The 22,318-nt window shown below is 44.3% G+C and overlaps 1 protein-coding gene across 2 annotated transcripts in view; it reads right to left on the bottom strand.

The window, feature by feature from the left end:
• The window catches only part of ODAD2 (outer dynein arm docking complex subunit 2), an 827,935-nt gene that overhangs the window by 514,630 nt on the left and 290,987 nt on the right, over nt 1-22,318 (bottom strand). For both annotated transcript variants that reach the window (XM_069211313.1, XM_069211314.1), the window contains exon 9: nt 3,069-3,197. In XM_069211313.1, coding sequence (XP_069067414.1) covers nt 3,069-3,197 — 129 coding nt within the window. The remainder of the gene's footprint in view (nt 1-3,068; nt 3,198-22,318) is intronic.

Here is a 22,318-nt window from a genome sequence, read left to right as displayed (position 1 = left end):
CTAAAATAAATTAAGAAAATATATTTTTCTATATAAAAACTATTGGCCTGGAGTTAAGTCTTTGAATGTGTGTTTCTCATTTATTGCCTGTGTGTGCAAAACAAATGCTTAACACTACCCTCTGATAAGCGTACTGCTTGACCACACTACCACAAAATAAAGCATTAGAATTTTCTAATTTTGCCACTATCTTACCTCTAAGGGGAACCCTTGGACTCTGTGCACACTATCTCTTACTTTGAGATAGTTAATACAGGGCCAACTTCCGCATGTGGTGTTCACGGACCTCATCGCTAGACTGTTGGAAGAAAACAACTTCTTCTCTAAGTTATCCAGTCTTTTTGATTCCCTATCCTGGGGTGCGGCAGGGAATGCGCCAGATGAAGAGGAAGCCTGGATGACAAGGTTCTCAGGCGTGGGGTGTTGGATGAGGAATTTGGGGTCTGTCGGTGCAGGCCGATGGCGGCGGGCAATAGTCCTAGTCACAGGAACCCCTGTGCTGTGTCTGGACCAAGTACCCAAAAGGACGTCTGTCAGTGCCTCATTAAGGGGAAGAGGGGGTTCTGATGTGGAAGACCCCCGCTGAAGCACGTCGATTAGGATATTAGACCTAACCTCCACAGAAGGTAGTTCGAGGTCCAAGACCTCAGCCGCCCTTCGCACCACCATGGAGTATGTGGCACCCTCCTCCGTAGCCACAGTAGGAGGAGAGAGCCTACCAGTGTCAGGGGAGGTGTCTAGACCACTGGCATCACCCAAATCCTTCTCCCAGTCGATTTGGGGGTCAAGATGGTATTCTAAAGGTTCCAGCATCCCCTCCAAACTCTCCCATTAGCCATACCCATAAGCATAAGGGTCTGGATCAACCCTGGGTCCAGGAGAGCCCATAGAGAATGGAATCAGCGTCGACCGACGTCGTTCCGGCTCCAGGTCGTCTGGTATGAGAATGGGATCGACATTGATTGTGGGCCCAACCTATATCGGGATCGTCGACGTCTGACTTGACGCCGGGGAAGGTCGCTGAGGCACGACCGGCGTTGGGACAGATCTGCGATTAGATCCAGAGGAGCTCTCCAGAGCCGTGGCTGAAGCCGACGACTTTGAACCTGAGTGGGACCACCCACCAACTCATCTGTGCCCGAGGGCGCCGAAGGTGGGTCGGTCTGCCCAAAAATGAGGCGCATTGCCTCATAAAATTCTTTAAGCTGGGCAGGGGTGGCTCCGGCTCCTGGGAAGTCGTGGAAGCAAAGGGCAGACCCAGATGAAGGCTCTGAGGACAGAGGCCTACTGCGTCGATGCTCTTCCAGCGCTGCATCATCAAAGCGATGGGGTGAAGTCAAAGAACGCTTGTCCTTCTTCGACATTTTTCTTATGACCCAAATGTCCTGATGACTTCAAGGACGACGAGTGCAGTCTCGAGACCTTCCTCTCGAACAAGACCACAAGCACCGCAGAGTGTCGGGCCACCATGAGTTTTAGGGACTGCTCCCTCAAAGCCTTCGGGGTCAAGGCCCGACACTCAGAGCACGACTTCGGGTCTTGATCGTGCTCCAGGCACCAAAGACACACGAGGTGGGGATCTGTCACCAACATCATTCAGGAGTCACAGGACTTAAAACCGGTCTTGCGGGACATCCCTCGACGCATCCACAACCTCGTCAAAAATAATTCATCAAAAGTGTTGTCGTTGTCAAAAAGTGACTGAGGTAGCTCTCTCTAGATCTGCGCATAGGCTGGCGCGGAAAGAACAAAACTGATGTCAGCGCGCTGGGGTGGCGCCTATATACGACCGTGACGTCTTCATTGCGAACACCACACCTGCGGAGTCGACCGACGCCACCTGACGGCACGCAGAGGTACTGCTTGAAGAAAAATCTCCAGATCCAGACTGACGCCTGGGGAAGTTCAAAGGTAAAGAATCTGCAACTAGAAGTCTCTATCAGATGCACAAATTATAAATCGGTATGTTGTCTTACATCATCTCTGGTACGATGTCTCTGTGGTGAGGTCATTTTTACCACTTGTGGGAGGTGTTTGATTCTCTTTCTCGGCCCTTGTTGCCCCTGTTGCCTCGTCCAACAAAAGGCTGTTGGTATCCTTGTTGGTATCCTTGTTTGTAACCTTGATTTCTCCTGTCTTCGTCTGTATCTGACAATGTATCAGAAAATGTAATCCAATATTTTCTAGATCAGATCTCCCCTGAATTTTTATGTTAATGTTCGTAGGATGTGTATGGGAGAAAAAAATATCTTTGTGGTAAAGGTAGATAGTCTAGTTCTTGAAATTCTTAATATCCTTTTCCAATTTAGTAGTTTTCTGTTTGATAGTGTATGTTTTGAGTTCCTCAATCTGTTTATCTACCTGTCCTATTAGTTTTTTCACTTCCCTGATTGCTGTCTCTTTCATATTGTTTTTTTTAATAACTCAATTTATTTTAGTTCAAATCCATCAAAAGTGTACAAGCTTTTGATGGTAATTAAGTTTCCCTTAAGTAACTCATCTAGATAACAGACATTCTAGCTTCCTCCATCAAGGCCATATTTCCAGGACCTGCATTACATGACCCTGTAAAGACTGAAGATCTTCATTTTTGAAGAGGCCTGGCAAATGAAGAGGCAGTAAAAAGTACAGAAAAAAGCATTGTGTGTGGATACTAGAGTATCCTGGATACCAAATATGCACAACTGTTATGTTAAACTAAGTTAACATTTAAAAAAAACATTTGCATAGAATGGACACGTAGTTGTTTATAACACCTTTTAACCAGCTTCAAATTTCTGTTTAAAATATATATTGTATTGGAGAAGATGTGTTAGTGACATTTTAGGTAGGAGATTTGTACGTCCTCTGCTGTCTCTCTGGTCCAAATATTCAATTTCACAACTAAAACATGGTTTTCCAGCACCTCTACTGCAATATAAAGCAATGAAGGTACATTTTGTATCACTAAAATAATGAAGAGATCTTAAAAAGTGCACACTCTTAATTAGAATATGCATTTATTGTATTTTCCTCTTTAGAATTATAAAGCAGTCCCAGCCAGTTGATAAAATATAACTGTTCAGTACCCTTTAAAAGATGAGTGCCTTGACTGATCAATTCCTTTCGCAGACGTTTTAGTTTTCCCGTCAGTTTCTGATATTTCTTCTTTTTTCCTATGCTTTTCTATTCTGCTTTCTTTCTTTTCCAGGATTTTCCTGTAAAAATAAATACTCATTACATATGTGTTAGAGCTCTGAAGTAAACACTGAAACAAACATTCCTTTTGAGTTTTTGCAACATAATTACATCACAAACAATTGAATGCGCTTGAAGCAGCATATGGGAAAATGTGGTAATGAAGATTGACTGTAGCCATCTATGTTGCTCTCCAAAATACTGCGAGTCAAAAAGTTAAACTAAACACATATTTTTTTTTTATTGATACAAGTATTTGGTTCAAACGTTTTGCTAGTCCTAGACACCCTAAGTTAAGTTTGCAAAGGAAAGTCTACACTTTGAGTTCTCAACAAAGGTAAGTTTCTGCCTCCGCAGAGCCCTTAACCTGATGGTATTTACAAATTATGGGGGGAAATCTCCACCTAGCAGTAGTATTGATGAATCTCCATCCTCTTAAATAAGGAGACTGAGCCTGCTACTACAGAAATTAAGATCACAAAGTTTCCACCAGTGACTTTACAGTCGTACTTGTACCACACACCTTTTGGGTGAGTTCTTTCTGCAGGGTCAAAACACAACTCCTCTGCCTGGGTAGAGAATACCAAATGGGAGGGAATAAGGGAAAGGACCCAGCACTCTACCAATAATGCATGCAAGCAAAAGTTGAAGTGTTAAAATGTGCCTGCAGGCATATCATGACAATTATATGTGCCCCACAACATATGTTAAAACCGATAGAATATGTGGACCCTAGATAATAAATTAAACTAATGTGTGGCAGACTAGGGTTTTGTGTATAAATATGAAGTATATTTGAGGTTATTTTGCAATTACTATTACTGTTGTAGACATAGGTACAACTTTTGTGGATAGCAATTATCTTCCTTTTGGTTGTGTTTCAGTATTTGCAGGTGCGTCCCTAAATCCCACATTAAATTGCACAAAAACTGTTTAGCAGTAGATTTTCTCAATTTTCCAACCACTCCCCATGTCCCTCGTACATTTCCTAAAAAACACATATCTCTTTTTGGGCAGATCTCTGATCTCACAGCAAAGAACTCTGCACATAAGGCATAGGACAGACTCAGGCAGAGATATCCAGCCAAAGGTTTATGAATAGTAGTATGCAAAGTAGGAATACTGGAGTACAACCACCCGTACCCAAAAGGTTTTGTGAATAGTCCTCCTGTGCTTTTGTTGGGTGTAATACCTTACTGATTACATTGGTATTTTTGGTATTTTGTTTACTAGTCACCAAGGTTCCTCGGTAAATTCTGACTTACCTTTAGTCCTGGAATCTGAATAAAGACAAAAGAAAAAGTTACTTATCTTCGGTAACAGTTTTTCAAGTAGAAACAGTCTACCTCTGGATTCCTTACCGCCAGCACTCCACAGAATATTTTCTCTACAGCTCTCCCACGTCAACAAGGGCTTTAAAATCTTCATGACTCCACACAGGACCTTGTGTGACGTTCTCTGAAGTTATAAGAGGCACTCGTCAGTGTGCTGATGTCAGTTTCAACCAATTTTTTATGTACCTTTGAGGCGAACAAGTGGAACTAACTCAAAATTATCACAGGTCACAGAACCATAAACCAAATATTTACATATAAAAACTGAAATTATATGTACAACTATTTTTGGTATATGCAGAAAAGCAACAGGGAGTTGGGGGTCAGAGAGGAATCCGCAGGTAGAGACTGTATACACCAGAAAAAGTGTTACCGAAAAACTGCAACTTGTTCTTCTGATCAATACATCTCCTGTGGATTTCTCACCATTTAACTACCCAAGCAGTCCCACACTTGGAGGACGGTACGTGTTTGCATATACCAAAAAATATTGCAAAATAGAACACACAAAGTGACTGTCCCTCCTCTCTTTGGAGTCTAAACATTAGTGCTTCGAAAAAGTGTGGAGACAGGCCTAAGTTGCCACAATACAAATGTCAACTACAGGGACACCTCTAGCCGCAAAAGTAGAAGATTTAGCTCTAGTGGAATGAGTACAAATACCTTCTGGAGGTTCTTTTTGAGCCATGGTGTAGCAGATCTTATTCAAAGCCTAATCCATAATGACAAAGTATTTTTATGCACTGTTTTCCCATTCATCTTGCCCACATGTCCTACAAAGAGGTGATTATCTAACAGGAAGCCACACGTTCTGTCCACTTAAAACCTAACAGCCCTTTTGGGATTTGTAGGAAGCTGCCCTGGTGTCTGGTGGATACCTAATGTACTTACACCTTTGGCCAGGTCCAGGTATCCCCAATTAGTGTAGTGTAAGCAGTGTCTAGAAGCCATTTTTATATAGCCTTTGCGCATTTGCTTAAAGCATTAGGCCTCTGTGCACTTTGCCCTAGATGCATTTTATTCGTTTGCTAAAAGCATTGGGCCTCTGTGCACTTTGCCCTAGATGCGTTTTATTCAGCCTCGCACTGTTATTTTTCAATAGCCAGTTTCACGGTCTTGTTATATTTTCTTCTATCACACTGTTTAGCCTACTTCAGCACCGGAGTTCTCAAATAATACATTCTTGCTCACTCTGTGCTTCAGTCAAGGATACAGTCTGGTACATTGCCGATAGACGTGGTAGGAGTTTAGTCTTTTGGGTTCGTAGACGATACACATTCTTATGTAGGGACGTTTTTTAGCACATCGACATGTTAGTTATAAAAACACTTCCTAGTCCTAATACACGTAAGAGGGAGATTCCGACGAGGGAACCACAACTAGACGCTGACTGCCCTGTTGCAGATGCTGATACAGATCACAGGCCTTTGCTCAGGTATGAGGGTTGATGTCCTCCCGGGAATCTGAAAGGCAAGCTTAGAGCTTAACATGCTGTGCTCAAAATAGAACTTAGTAGAGAGAACGTAATCTGGTAACACTATGATAGCGTTATTTCTATGTTTCACTCTCCTCGTTACTATTTCAATCCTACTGTGTTGTATGATTCTGGTTATTGCGGCTCATGCCTTATTATCTAAAATGCAGTTGTTTTATTAAATCAATCTATAAAACTTAAACTGCCTTTGTCATTTGTATATGAGACCACGTTTTGTATGAGAGAGCTGGTTGGGATCTGAGTGACCACGACTTCCCTGAGAAGCTCTAAGATGTCATGCGCTCGGCTGCCCAATCATCCCTTCCCTTTGGGAGAGATGAGGCACTGCTAGTTAGCCGGAGCAAAACCGGATTGAGGGTGACAGGGATCCTTCTCCGTGGGTTCGACTTAGTCCCCCACACTGAGAACGACCCTGATACCCAAACATCCAGTAGTCTCATTTAGGATAATGAGAGCCAACGCGACATGGCGCTGCCAACGTTTGGTCTGGCTCTAATTTTCGGGTCCACCTGTCTCTCTCGGTCTCATATATTACAATGATTCCTCGGTTCCTTTAACGGAGACGTCCGTGGCACTGAGGACTTCCGCCACCGCGATATAGGTAAATCCTAGTTATAGCGGATGGTTGTTCAAGCTTGAACTCTGAAAAGAAAAGACCCCGTTTTTGGTGTGCCTTCTCTGAACCGTCACTGTTTTTATAATGGCGAATCCCCAGGTAATACAAATAGCACTTAATTTGAGGCAACCACTCACAGCGCATTTGCTTGCACATGGTCTTACGAACCAGAGGGGTCCAGTCACATTTGTGGTGGCCGCCCATGCAGCCTATAGAATAGAACTTTTTTACTCCTGGGTCACATTTCCATCAGCTAATGGGAATTCTAATACATTTCACACCTATACGATCGCGAACGCGCCTGGACAATACAGGGCGTACGCATATTTAGAGATACCTCTATCTTATCAAGAACATAATAATTGGCTTGATGGCGCCCTACCCCATACAAGATTACCAGTTAGTTTAGGTCCACTAAGTAATGATGGTCCGACCTGGCCTTTATTGGCCACGTATACACCACATCCAGCGGTTGCAAACATGGCGGTGGCTGAAGTTCGTCGTTTATATACAGACTTAATGGCTACATATAGACGCTTAGTACAATTTGTGATGCAGACACTAAACACAAACCCAGCGCGTGCTGCTCCAGCGCAACAACATGCAGTCGCTCCAGGTATAAATCCGGCGACTGTACACTCTATCATGGGTAAGGTTTCAGCCAAACGGGAAGAGACTCCATTTTGGCTGGCGCAAAAAATTAATACGCTGGAGGCAGTATTTCCCCATAAGGGACCTCAGGATAAACATAGAATATTAACAATGTGTTTACCGTTTGGAATGGTTCCCACAGAGGAACATTGTAATACATGGGGCACGGTGTTTGCCGCGCTCTACACAACAGCACACGGTGCACCAACATTGGCTAAATTACCGGAAGTGCTTAAACAAATTCAGGATGAATATGGGGCTGCCCCAGCCTTAGATTTGGGAATGCAACTGATGGGCAATTTTGCCATGGTTTCCTCAATAATATTAAGTAATCTAAAAAGGGAGGCAGTGGCACTAGCGGTGCGTATGCGTCTTCGTGACGTCCCGCAACTGGATCAGGAGCGGGAACTGCCTAAAATAATAGCGGAAACATATTCCAGTATCGGTCGAGATAGCCTAGGGGCTAGACCACAGAAACCACAGTTTCAAGGAAAAATTAGTAAGGACAATACTAAACAACAACCTGAGGGAAATAAAAAGCGCTGGGAGAAAAAACAACAGACACCTAAAAAAGAAAGGGGAGAATCTCCGCGACCGGGGACCCCGCAGGCTAGGTATAATCTCAGAAATAGGGATAATTTGAAAACGCCTGATAGATATCAGTACACTGATACACGCCAATCTCGTTCCTTTCAGGACTCATCGGAAAAGAGAAATGAGAGAGGTGGGCCGTCAGAGCGGAGAACAGAGTACCTGAAACCAAGACAGGAATCACAACGCTCTTCAGAGGTTTCTGTCAAGAAGGAAGAGAAACCGATACAACCAAAACAACAGTTTAAAAAGAAAAAAGTGGCAGCAGTCTCAATTAGACATGCCACACAGGAAGAGAGTTCTCTTGAAGAACAAGACATGGGCACTGGCACTGTTAGACAGCGCGGCAGAGGTCACAATAGTTCGCCGGAATCTTCTAGAGCATCTGGAGGTGAAAGCAACTGATGACTTCATACAGCAGATATGCGTGTCTCTGATCCCGATAGGGTATATACAGTGACTTTACAATTGGAAGGAGACATTGAACGCACTATAAACGCAATCTTTTGGGATCGTGTAAAGATATATGACATTTTGCTGGCTGAACAAGATTGGCCGCCTGACTTTGTTCGCACTTGCCCGGTAGGGGAGGAGGTTATTAAACTTCATTCTCACCACTTGTTCCAAGGGAACTCGCAGAGCCCTATAGCATCAAATGAGCTCTAGCACAAGCACCTGCTAATATAGAAATCATGTGGGGTGGGATAGGGATTCTCCATATCATGTAATTCCGATTAAAGGCGAACCTCAGCCACAACCGCAACATCCCATAAAACATGAAGCAAGGGCACCGGTGAGAGAAATACTTACACAATTGGAGTACCAGGGAGTAATTGAACCCTGTGCCTTGCCGATGAATAATCCCTTATTCCCTGTAGCTAAACCGGACCATTCATATAGAATAGTGTTGGACTACAGACATTTGAATGGACATACACGTACATATGCTATACAAAATTCACATAGTGCAGCACTAATGAATAACATTGTGCAAAAAAAGTACAAAACAACTTTGGACATCTCGAATGGTTTCTTCTGCCAGAATATAGCACCCGAAAGTAGGGATCTTACAAGCTTTAGTGCGTTAGGCTCTCAGAAAAAATTCTGTTGTTTGCCTCAGGGGTATAAGAATAGCCCAGGACTGTTTTCGGCTCGTGTGACTGAAATTTTGCATGAGTTGGACCCTGAAGCATTGTCATCTGTCGATGATATATATCTCACAGATGACGAGTTACTACAACATTTAAAATGGGTAGCCCGCATTGTTGTAGGGTTTGCCAAAATTGGCTACAAATTTAACTTCAAAAAGTCGAAAATTGCCTTCCTCAGCCTCATCTTCTTGGGATATGAGCTGTCGAACGAAGGTAAGAGCCTAGCGCCACAATTTTTAGAGAAATGTGCAGAATTGCAACCTCCTAATACGATTAAGAAACTCCAATCATTGCTGGGATTTCTAAATTTTGGCAGAACTTACATTCCTGATTATGCTACATGCATAAAACCATCATACGAATTAATACGTCTAGATTTTTCAAGCAGATTTTGGACGATCGAGCATACACATACTCTTCGAGACTTGCAAACTGATCTTCTAGCTGCAAAGCATTTACACACACGGGACAATAAGACACATTTGGTCATCAGGGTAATAGCTGGGGCCATTGGGTTTACGTATGTCACCTTTAATGAAGGTGAGACAGTCCTGATAGGATACAAGTCTCACTTGTATTCGACTCCGGAACAACGATTCGCACCAACAGAGAAAATTCTCACTGCTGTGGAGATGGCTGTTATTAAAGAACGACCTCTCCCAGGGTAAATGCATTATAGTAGTTTGCCCCATTCCGGCCCTAGAGGCTGTTACGAAAGCTAGTGTTCCTAACGCGAAAGCATTACACCCGCAATGGATACAATGGGCTATGTCTTTAACAGCCACTGATGTAGATTACATTTTTGACCCAAAGCTACAGACACAAGAATATCTACGATATGAAATTGAATACCCAGTTCCCGCTGATACGGTGCCTATTGATCAATATCAAGTAGTCATGTACACCGATGGCTCTGCGCAACCAGCGGTGGGGACAAAACACCAATATTCTGCTGCATGTGCAGTGGTGAGCAGCCATATGGAGGGGGAGAAGTTCTGCCCCCAACATACTTATACACAAACATTAGGGGACTGTACAGCACAGTTGGCTGAGCTGAAAGCTCTATTGCTGGCCCTGGAACATACGGATCCGGCACAGTTTACAATGATTGTTTGTGATTCATATTATTGTGTTCAGTCTTTTAATGAATATCTGCATTACTGGTGGTTGAATGGGTTCAGAGATTCAAAGGGCAACACCATAAAACACAGACTGCTGTGCGGGAAGGTAGCAGACCTGAAGGAGACACTGCCTAAAGTCCATGTTGTACATACTCTTGGATACCAGCGCGTTGGAATACACGTTGCTGGGAATACTTTGGCTGATGAAGCCGCGAAATCGGCAGTGGCAGTTGCCACTGTGGCCGCAGTTACTCGTTCGAGTTCCAAACCAGACACAGAGATTCTGGCTGCCATAAAAGCTACGGTTGATGGCACGCCTTATCCTAAAGGATTTCCGAATAAATATCAATACTTAATGGGAAGTATGCTGAATGCTGAGGTTAAATACCAGGCGTAGGCGTACAAAAGATCCCCAATAAAATTGTACAACCTCAATTGATTAGTGCAGCGCATGAGGGGGTGGCATCTGCACATGATGGCGTGGCCGCCACAATTTCGCTATTACAGGCTCGTTACTGGTGGCCTGGTCTCTATAAGGAGACGAAGCAGTATGTCCTTTGTTGTGACATCTGTGAACAAATTAAAGTTTCAACGGCTAAGCGCCCGCCGCAGACGCCCCTTTTAATATCAAATAGACCATTACAATGTATGTACTTGGACCATTGTGGTCCACTGACACCAGATAGTGCATACGAATATATTTTGGTGGCTGTAGATTCTTGCTCCAGATTTGTGTGGGTATGGCCACAGCGCTCGGCTGACGTTCGACCTGCTATTAAAGATTTCCGTATCTTTGTCGGTACATATGCAGTTGCGGCATTCCATTCGGACCAGGGCCCTGCTTTTGCCTCAAGGGCATTCAGGGACGCCATGGCTTCGTTGGGGGTCCAGCTCCATTTCTCGTCTCCATTTCATCCTGAGGGAAATTCTGTTGTGGAGCGTTTAAATCGTGATTTAAAGCAATCCTTAACGGCCAGACTCTTAGGTACGGGTCGTAGTTGGCTAACCCACCTGTATGGAGTACAGAGAGTACTAAATAACTTGCCTAGAAGGTCCCTGTGGGGGTCGTACTTCATATAAGTGCCTGTTCGGAACACAAATGTTTGTTCCAGATCTAGATGGTCCTGGTGTGGAGGCGGTGGAAACGCCTTTTGACATAAATGATCGTGTCACTGTTTTGCAGGACTTACAACAGTTCCGTGAAGATAACTCTTCTACAAGTGCTGCCTCCACAGGAATTAAGGATGTGCCAGTGACGCCTAATGGTTGGATTCCCAGAGTTGGGGATCTTGTGCGTGAAAAGGTCGCAGTAAAAAAAAGAATTTGGCCCTTCTTATCGAGCACCAGTCCCTGTGCTGGGAATACATGGAACAAGAACTGTTATTTTACCACCGTTGCCAGGTGCCAAAGAGAATCGCTTTGTCTCCATCGACAATGTCAAGTTACAACATGTGGCCGATTCTGCACAGCAGACCAAGAGGAACGCCCAGTAGTTCCCGAATCCCTCTCACTACTGGGGAAGATGTTCCGCTTCAAGTGATTTACACCAATGCTGTTGCCTCTCCGAGCTTGGGGAGGGTGGAAGATGATCTTGCGATAGTTCCACTGACGACGAATAATTTGGAAACATTTGATCGAGTCACTGTGACTGCTGAAGTTGCAGGTGGTGTTATCTACAGTGTACCACCGCGAGAGACACCTGCTACTCCGTTGTATACGGCGGCACCTTTTGCGAGAACTGCCTCCGGATGCTTTGCAAACCACGACGATGGTCTATCGGACTCTTTGTCCTCTTCAACACCTGACCCAGGTCCACGTAAGCTGATTTATTGGCTTAAAGATATGTATTTTGTTTTTCCTTGGAACTATCTGTGGCTTTTCATGACTATGAAGGCTTCTTTTCTGTGGATAGGGTTTGTAGTTACCTTTTTTCTGTTAATACATGGTCATTTTCTTCCTGAGAGATCAACGGTTGAACAGGTGGAGGAGGTGTTGAAGCCACATTTTTCATCACATAAGGTTCAAAGAGACTTGTCCTTTGTGAACATTTCTGCAGTGCCAATTCCGGATAGGATTGTGTGGGATAAAGTAATGTTTGATATATATGGTCCCACTGAGATAATTCAAATACCGTATGTTCTAAAGTTATCAATAAATGATATTATAATACCAGGCATTGTATCTGATGATTGGGACGTGAAGACAGTTGATTCCATGATGACCGAGTTACAATATTATACTGTCTATGAGAATGAAGATGTTTACCAGTTTAAAGATAATTATGGTGACATGTTTTGTTACAATTATTATGGGCACCACTTTATTCATAAAGCCAGTAGTCCAAAGACAATATTTGACTACACGCAAGGGGATCATTGCCAGACTCCCCCGCAAGGGAGTTCTAAAACATATTCTGATAAATTTGTGTATTTTTCTGGGCATCATCAAACGAATGCTAAGTCATATTATTTTAAATTAACTCTGTATACAGATAAGCAAATACTGTTGACTAATACGAAATTCCTATACTCAGATTCTTTTGTTTCCCGACTGTCGATTGAGGGCTATGAATATTGGTCAAAAAAATGTTGATTTGAAAAGTGTTTGGGGAACAAAACATTGGCAGACACAGGGTAGAGAAACATTGTTTAGAGCATGTCTCATTCCTGTCCAAATGATTTTTTTACATGACACTGTGCAAGGCTTAGCGACGATTAGAGAATTGAATATGCCTGGCATACCTGTCCCTACCAAAATGAAGGAATGGCAGAAATATATCAATGCCACTTTTGGTGAGCTTACAGATTGGGTCCAGAACGGTATTTTTAACACTTCATTGTCACGTCCGGGAGGGTGGTTAGTGTGGCCTATCGACACCAATGGGTGTCATCAACGTTTTGTCACCTCCTTGGGGGGTTTCAGGGCAAGTAGGGCAGACCCTCGCTACATATCACCTGAACATGCTGAAATTAATACTACATATAGCGTGGGAAAATTATGTCAACAATGGTTAAAATCATCCACACTAGATGCAGTTAAGACACATCTCACGCTCCTGTCTAATCACACTGACTTGCAAGAATTTTTGTCAGGCCCGAAGACACCCCGTAGGAAACGTTTTTTATACGAAGTATACAATGAAATATGGAAACTTTCCCAACAGGACGCTGCGGCCCGGTTAAGGCAAATAGATCAGGAAAATTTGAAACAGGCATTGGCTGTTGTAGATAATGGAATTCACACCCTGTCCGACCGAATATATACCATTGACAACATTGTTTCTTCTGCTATAGACATTATCCGATCTGACATGTCTTCATTATATCATGGACAAAGTCAAACGAGGTCCATAATGCAGTTGGGTTGGACACTTCAGACACTGAAGGCGGGTCGCGTTCCGTGACAGCACATCAGAGCCAGGGAGATATTTTTTTCCTTTAATTTGACACGTCAACAACAACTGATGGCAAAAAAGGAGGCGACTTATGATATGTTAAACATTGAGAAATTGGAAAGATTGCCTTTTACCGTGGTAGAGATTCCTTCAGCTGAGTGGTTAATACACGGGGTTATTAATCTGCCTATTTCCACACTACAATTCACTTCTTGTTTAAAACATGTTCCGGTAGGCAGATATGAAAAGTTGGGAGACAGTTATATACATGAGGTGTGGGAACTTCCCTTCTTATACAGATGTCTTAATGGCATGAGAGAGGTTTTTCTTAGCGGTAGTGAATGCAAGACTTCTGTCAGCCATTCGATGGTTTGTAAGCAGCTGTCCTTGCATGGGGCATGTAATGGCTCGGTTGCAAATTTGGCTTACTATCTGAAGGGAGTACCGGTCCCCTTGTTTAAACACACATTCCAGGTGCTTTCAAACGGCAGCTACGTCCTCCTCAATAGTGAAGACTGTTGTGGCATGCGGGCCGGAATAGTTTACGTAGTTTCGCTCACCAAGGTCGTTACTTTATGCGGGAATGTGTTATTTCCCCACACTAAATTAAGGGAGGTGGCAGATATCTGGCCTCACATTTCTACTTCCAAGGTGAATTTCAACAAGTTGAGTCGACTAAAGGCTCTATTGTTTCAAAAGCATGTGGCCCTTACATCTGCATGCGAGACCTAAGCACTTCAGGTGGCAAGGTCATCAGCAGCAACACAGTCCCTGTTAAATTCCAACTTTCTGAGCCACTTTGGTGAACTCGTGGGACGTATATTTAATGCGTCCAGCACAGCTGGACTAGCACATTTTTTCAAAGCCGTAGGTGTTGGTTTTGCTCACACCTTTTCTTCCATATTCGGTTTGATACCTTCGGCTATTCATTCTATTTTCTGAAGCATTTTTGGAGGATTTCCGATAACTTTGGCTTTATTGGCTGGTGTTCTGCTGTTGTTTTTCCGCAATGGCTGTCCCGCTGCAACAAGAGCGAATGTGGGCGCTCCCATCAGCGCAGCTATGTCATGAACGCATGATGCAGCACTTCGGAGCAACACTCCTGGAACATTTGGAGTGTGACTGGTCTCTGTCATTCAGACCAGTTTTGGATTGTGTGCAGCCCGTGTTTTGGTGCTCGTTTGAACATGCACTAGACATCGGTCTCTCACTGCAGCGCCCCCCAGTGGTTGATGCTGATCTGTTGATGTTCCCGGTAAGGGCTCATTCCCAGACATGCGCGCTGCGGCTGCGTTTGCTTTGTGAGGCTGATTACGAGATACCCTTCCTGGAGGAAGTTGATATTAACTCGTTCACAGGCCCTGCACGGGATCCCACCTTGGATGATTCTGGGGCTTTGGAACACACCTGCTCCTTGATAGTATTTGGCGTGGATTTTCCGGTCTTGTCATCTGCCGAAGTGGAGAATATCCTGCTTTCCGTGACCACCGTTTGAATTGGATTTGTTCTAAATTGACACTGTTATATGAATTTGGCTCTTAAGTCACATGCTTCTTTTTAAATTTAGGTTTCTTGTGCTTTGGTGTCCTCTTGATTTGTCGAAATACATGTTTTTGTAGATTTTTTATATAGGGCATTTTTTAAGCTTTGATTAGAACCACTTTCTACCGACAAGGGGAGGGTGTAGTGTAGCCATTTTTATATAGCCTTTGCGCGTTTGCTTAAAGCATTAGGCCTCTGTGCACTTTGTCCTAGATGCATTTTATTTGTTTGCTTAAAGCATTGGGCCTCTGTGCACTTTACCATAGATGCGTTTTATTCAGCCTCGCACTGTTATTTTTCAATAGCCAGTTTCACGGTCTTGTTTTATTTTCTTCTATCACACTGTTTAGCCTACTTCAGCACCGGAGTCCTCAAATAATACATTCTTGCTCACTCTGTGCTTCAGTCAAGGATACAGTCTGGTACATTGCCGATAGACGTGGTAGGAGTTTAGTCTTTTGGGTTCGTAGACGATACACATTCTTACGTAGGGACGTTTTTTAGCACATCGACATGTTAGTTATAAAAACACTTCCTAGTCCTAATACACGTAAGAATGAGATTCCGACGAGGGAACCACAACTAGACGCTAACTGCCCTGTTGCAGATGCTGATACAGATCACAGGCCTTTGCTCAGGTATGAGGGTTGATGTCCTCTTGGGGAATCTGAAAGGCAAGCTTAGAGCTGAACATGCTGTGCTCAAAATAGAACTTAGTAGAGAGAACGTAATCTGGTAACACTATGATAGCGTTATTTCTATGTTTCACTCTCCTCGTTACTATTTCAATCCTACTGTGTTGTATGATTCTGGTTATAGCGGCTCACGCCTTATTATCTAAAATTCAGTTGTTTTATTAAATCAATCTATAAAACTTAAACTGCCTTTGTCATTTGTATATGAGACCACACTTTGTATGAGAGAGCTGGTTGGGATCTCAGTGACCACGACTTCCCTGAGAAGCTCTAAGATGTCATGCGCTCGGCTGCCCAATCATCCCTTCCCTTTGGGAGAGATGAGGCACTGCTAGTTAGCCGGAGCAAAACCGGATTGAGGGTGACAGGGATCCTTCTCCGTGGGTTTGACTTAGTCCCCCACACTGAGAACGACCCTGATATCCAAACATCCAGTAGTCTCATTTAGGATAATGAGAGCCAACGTTACAGTGGAAGCTGTGGATGAGAAGCCAAGGCTTATCTAGGAGACATGTAAAGCTCATGCAATACCCCTGCAGTCACACAACACTCACACACATGAAAAAAGCACTCAGAGTTACAGTGTTACAAAAATAAAGGTACTTTATTTTAGTGACACAATACCAAAAAGTACTAGAAAGGCAACCCTACAATAGGAGGTAAGTAACACACTAAATATATACACTAGTTACCAGAAATAGGCATAGAAAGTGATAGAAAACAGTGCAAATGCAGTTAGACAATAGTGACCCTAGGGGGAGCCCAAACCATATACTAAAAAAATTTAATGCGAACACAGGACCCCCCACCTAGGTATGTGGAATGTGTAGAAGGGAGCTGAGGGTACTAGGAAACCCCACTACTAAGTACCACAGTGCCCCCTAGCGACCAGGAGGAAAGCAGTAAATTACTAGATTTTCCCCAAACCACACAAAAGGAAGAAGATGAAGAAAATGCATCATCCAGACAAGACTGCAAGAAACCAGCAATGGATTCTTGAAGAAGGAGACCTGTGGAAGAAGGGGACCAAGTCCAGAAGTCACACTAGAGTCCAGGAGGAGTAGGAGCTACTACCCACCTAGCTGTGGATGCAGGAGTTGGTCGACGGTGTTGTGAAGAAGGTCAGCAATACAGCCCTGGAGTCAGTGAATTGTTCTTGAGGAATGCAGGTGACATCCCATGCTGGATGAAGAATTGCAGTTGGGTGTTGGTGCAGCAATTCCACCAACAAGCCTTGGCAAAGGCAAATGCCGCAGTTGGCGAAAAGGGGAGCTGCTGGGGACCAGCAAGGCCCAGGAGCACTCAACCCAGGAGGGGGACTCAGAGGGGACTCTCAGTGGCACAGAGAGACCACAGGAGCAAATGCAGCACCCACAGGATGGAGACACAGGAGGTCCAGAGGAGCCCACGCAGCACTACTGAAAAATGGTCCCAGACTGCAGGAGAAGCACACAGAGGGCTGTATGTCCCAGGAAGGAGTGCAAGGGACTGGGGCTGCACACAGCCAGAAGATCCCTTGGAGGAGATAAAAACAAGGGTGGCAGCTGCAAGAGACGTGGTGCATGGGGGTACTGTCCTGAGTGGGAAAGCAAAGGCTTACCTCCACCAAAGATGGACAGCTGGCAGACAGGACCAAGAGAACTATTCCAGATCACCACTCGTGATGCAGGATCCACGCAGCTCAGGGTGAGAGGAGATCCACACAGCCGGTCGTCGTTGCAGTTGGTGCCTGCAGATGTAGGGGAGTGACTCCTTCACTCAAAGGGAGATTTCTTCTTCCTTCTCGTACAGGCTGAAGACTTGCCACCCTCAGAGTATGCACAGCCAGGGAAATGTTGCAGAAACTGGAAGGAGCCATGGAATTATTGCTGCAAGAAGAGACTTCTTTGTGGGTGCAGACTGTCAGTTCCTGGAGGGTCCAGTCACGGTTCCAGTGGCTAGAATTCGAAGTAAGGTTGCAGAGGAGTCCTGCTAGAATCTTGCAAGCCAAATCTGAGGACCCACCCAAGTGAGGGACCCTAAATGGCCCTGAAAGGGGGATTGGTCACCTAGCCAGGTGAATACCTATCTGGAGGGAGCTCAAACGTCATCCTCCTGGCCTGGCCACTCAGATGCTCCCAGAGGTCCCTGCCATCCTTGGATTCAAGATGGTAGAACCCAGGGACCCTCGGGAGGAGTTCTGGGCACCACCCCTGGGGTGGTGATGGAGAAGGGGTGATCACTCCCCTTTCCATTGTCCAGTTTCACGCCAGAGCAGGGAAAGGATGTCCCTGAACCGGTGTAGCCTGGTTTATCCACGGAGGGCACCAAATGTGCCCTTCAAAGCATACCAGTGGCTTGGGGAGGCTACCCCTCTTAACTAAGCCCTGTAACACCTATTTCCAAAGGGAGAGGTTTGTGACCCCCCCTCTCCCAAAGGAAATCCTTTGTTCTGTATCCCTGGGCTTGAGCTGTTCAAGCAGCAGGAGGGAAGAAACCTGTCTGACGGGTGGCAGCAGCTTGGGTTGCCCAAAAAACCTCAAAAGGCTGATAGGAGCAATGCTGGGGGTCCTCTTAGGAGCCCCCAACGTGCATAGAATCATACTTCCAATACTGCTAACAGTATTGGGGTATGCTTCCAACATTTTTTATACCAAACATGCCTAGGTTCGGAGTTACCATTATGTAGCTGGACACAGGTAGTGAGTGACCTATGTCTAGTACATGCATAAAATGGCATCCCCGCACTCACGAAGTCTATGAAAATGGTACTGGAGTTCTTGGGGGGGGCACCTCTGCTAGTGCAGAGGTGCCCTCACACACAGGTACTTGCACCCTGCCATCTGGGCTAGGATGGCCTGCCATAGGGGTCACTTACAGTGACCTGTCAGTGAAAAAGGGTGCATGCACCCTTTCACACAGGCTGCAATGGCAGGCCTGCAGAACACTCTGCATGGGCATCCCATGGTTGGCATAATTCATGCTACAGCCCATGGGGATTCCCTGGTACCCCAATGCCCTGGGTACCTAGGTACCATATACTACGGACTTACATGGCCGCACAAGTATGCAAAATGTGGGGTGCAAATGGTACAAGTTACCAAGTTAGAAGGGGCAGAAGAATAACCACTGGGGTCCTGGTTAGCAGGATCCCAGTGAACACAGTCAAACACACTGACAACAGGCAGAAAAATGGGGGTAACCATGCCAAGAAAGAGAGTACTTTCCAGCAGGATCCAAACAATGAAGGCTTTCCTCCTCTTTAGATGGATGTGAAGAAGGATGGATAGAAAGTAGGAAGTTTAAGGAACTGAACCAAATGGAAGGGAGTGACAAACAGATGTCAAGGCACTCGTTGAATGCAAGAACATTTATCCATGTGTTTCTGTCTCGGTGTCTTGTTCACGATAATCAAACATAAATCCGACGAAACACGTGTTGGCTGTTGTTGTAATGGACACTGCATTTCAAGAATAAATTTAACTTTTGCCTTTTATCCTGGTCGGATTTATGTAACCTATACCAGTATGGTCGGGATAGTATGGGGGCCAGGCCAACTAAACCTTGAATAAAGAGTTCTTCCACTAAGGAAAGTACTAAGCAAGCACAAGAGGGCTCTGAAAAACGCTGGGAAAAACAAAAATAAAATAAAGATAGAAGAAGTTAAAGAGCCCAATCTGCGCAACTGGAGACCTCAGTAAAAAGATACAAACTTGTAAGTAGAGACAGTATAAAAACTCCCAATAGATACCAATATATAGACAATCACCCACCTTGTTCCTTCCAGGATACACCAGATAAACAGAGTGACAGAGTGGGATGGTCAGAACACCAAAGTGACTGCGTGAAGCCGAAAAAGGACTCACAACATTCTTCAGACCCATACGTTAAAAAGGAGGGAAAAGCTCCTCAACAAAAGCCCCAATTTAAAAATAAGGTGGCAGCAATATCAATTAAGGATGCCACATTCAGAATATTGCTGAATAACAGGACATGGGCAGTGACTCTGCTAGACAGTGCGGCAGAGGTCACCATAAATCGCCAGAATCTTACAGATCTTCTGGATTTGACAGCAACTAACAACTTTCTTGAAGTCAAGACAGCAGACAGGCACATCTCCCCACCCAACAGGGTGTACAAATTAAACATTCAAATTGAGGGAGACCGACAGTGCACTATTATAGCAATCTTCTGGAGAAGATTAACACTAAATTATGACACCCTCTTGACAGAAAAAGATTGGCAACCTGAATTAGTCCGCAAGCTCCCACAAGGGGAAGATGTAATTTTGCCTTCTTTCTCAGTCCTAGTTCCAGATGTTGTAAAGGAAGCCTACACTGCCGCCTGGGCGTTGGCACAGGCTCCCACGCTGTACCACAACCACATAAGGTGGGATAAAGATTCCCCCTACCATTTAATTCCAAGCAAATTTACACCACAGATCCAGCCTCAATATCCCATTAAACATGAAGCTAAAGTACCTGTGAGAGCGTCAGATTGTAATCAAACCCTCTGTTTCTGCAATGAATAACCTGTTATTCTCCATAGCTAAACCAGACCATTCAAATAGAATAGTCTTAGTTTACAGGCATTTAAACAGTCAGAAACTCACATTTGCAAAACGAAATGCACACAGCACAGCACTAATAAACAATACAGTGCAAAAAAGTACAAAACAACCTTAGATAGTTCCAATGTTTTTTCTGCCAAAATCTAGTGCCTGAAAGTCAGGACCTTAGTGCCTTTAGCACATGCGGCCCTCAGCAGCGCTTTTGCCATTTCTCAAGGATATAAGAACAGCCCTAGGTTGTTTTCTGCCTGAGTAACAGCAATATTATACAAAATTGACGCAGAGGTGTTGTCCTATGTGGATGACATCTATCTCGCAGATGATGACCTCAGTCTACATTTAGCCAGGTTGCATCGCATTGTCTTAGGATTCGCCGCCCAAGGCTACAAATTTAATTTAAAAAAAAAACAAAGATAGCTTTTTTTAGTGTCCTATTTTTAGGATACAAATTATTAGATGAAGGCAAGAGCCTAGACCCACACTTTTAAAAAAACAAAAGCGCTCAATTACAACCTCCAAGCACAATAAAGAAACTGCAGTCATTGCTGGGTTTCTTCAAATTTGGCAGAATATACATTACAGATTATGCACAAGGCATAAAACCCTAATATTATCTGATTTGCCCTGATTTTTCAAATAAACAGTGGAGACCAGACCACACATGCATTCTCAGAGAACTGCAACAAAACACTTACACATGTGATAATAAAACAAATTTGGTCATCATAATAACTGCTGGTGCCGTATGCTTCACCTATATCACATTCAATGAAGGTGACATGGTACCCCCATAGCTTACAAATCACATTTGTACTCCAATGCAGAATAACGTTTTGCACCAACATAAAAAATGCTGACTGCGGTTCTGAAGGCTGTCATTGCCTAAGGGAAACGCATTATTGTGGTTACCCTGAGGCAGTCACCGGAGCTAGCGTTCCAAACGCTAAAGCCTTACATCCATGTTGGATTCAATGGGCAACCTCCCTGACTGCTACTGATGTTGATTATGTTTTTGTCCCAAAATTACAGACTCAAGAATTACTCCAATATGAGCTTGCATACCCTGCGCCCACTAACATCTTACCTCTTGACCAATACAGAGTCGTCATTTATACTGATGGTTCAGCACAGCCAGCTGTAGGTACCAAACACCAATATTAGGCTGCTTGCGCAGCTGTTATTGGTGTTATGAGGGATGGTACGTTCCACCCTCAAAATACCTACACACGGACCCTAGGGGACAGCACAGCTCAGCTTGCAGAGCTTAAAGCTCTGTTCCTGGCACTGGAACATATGGATCCTGAACATCCAACATTGATTTTGTGTGATTCATATTACTGTGTCCAGTCCTACAATGTTTACTTACATCATTGGTGCCTGAACGGGTTCAGGGATTCCAAAGGGAACACCACCAAACACAAACTTTTGGGGGAAGGTAGCTGATCTTAAAGACAGGCTACAGAAAGCTCAGGTAGTACATACATTGGGCCATCAACATGTAGGAGTACAAGTTGTAGGAAACACTTTGGCTGATGAAGCTGCCAAATCTGCAGTAGCTACGGCATCTGTTGCTGCAATTACTCGCTCTCAAAAGAGATTGGATGATGAGACTCTGGCTGCTGTGAAAACTTCAGCTGACAGCACGCCTTTACTAAAAGTATACCCAGCAAAATATTCCTACCATCCCAGTGCCCAAAACATTGCATTTGCAATAATTCCAGGGGTGGGAGATCAAGTGATCCCACACTAAACTCAGAGATTAGATCTCACTAGAGCAATGCATGAGGATGTGGCATCTGCCCATGCAGGTTTGGCGGCTACTACTTCCCTGCTACAAAAACAATTTTGGTGGCCAGGTCTACGCAAGCAGACCAAACAGTATGTCCTTTCCTGTGACATTTACCAACAAATTAAAGGGTCCACCATTAAACACCCACTGCAGTCACCCCTCCTAGTGTCCAACAAACTTCTACAATGTGTGTACGTGGATCATTGTGGTCCC

The sequence above is a fragment of the Pleurodeles waltl genome, chromosome 10 (assembly GCF_031143425.1).
Source record: "Pleurodeles waltl isolate 20211129_DDA chromosome 10, aPleWal1.hap1.20221129, whole genome shotgun sequence".
Lineage (NCBI taxonomy): Eukaryota > Metazoa > Chordata > Amphibia > Caudata > Salamandridae > Pleurodeles > Pleurodeles waltl.
Note: the sequence above shows the minus strand (reverse complement) of the source record. Positions and strands in the feature narration are given on the sequence as shown.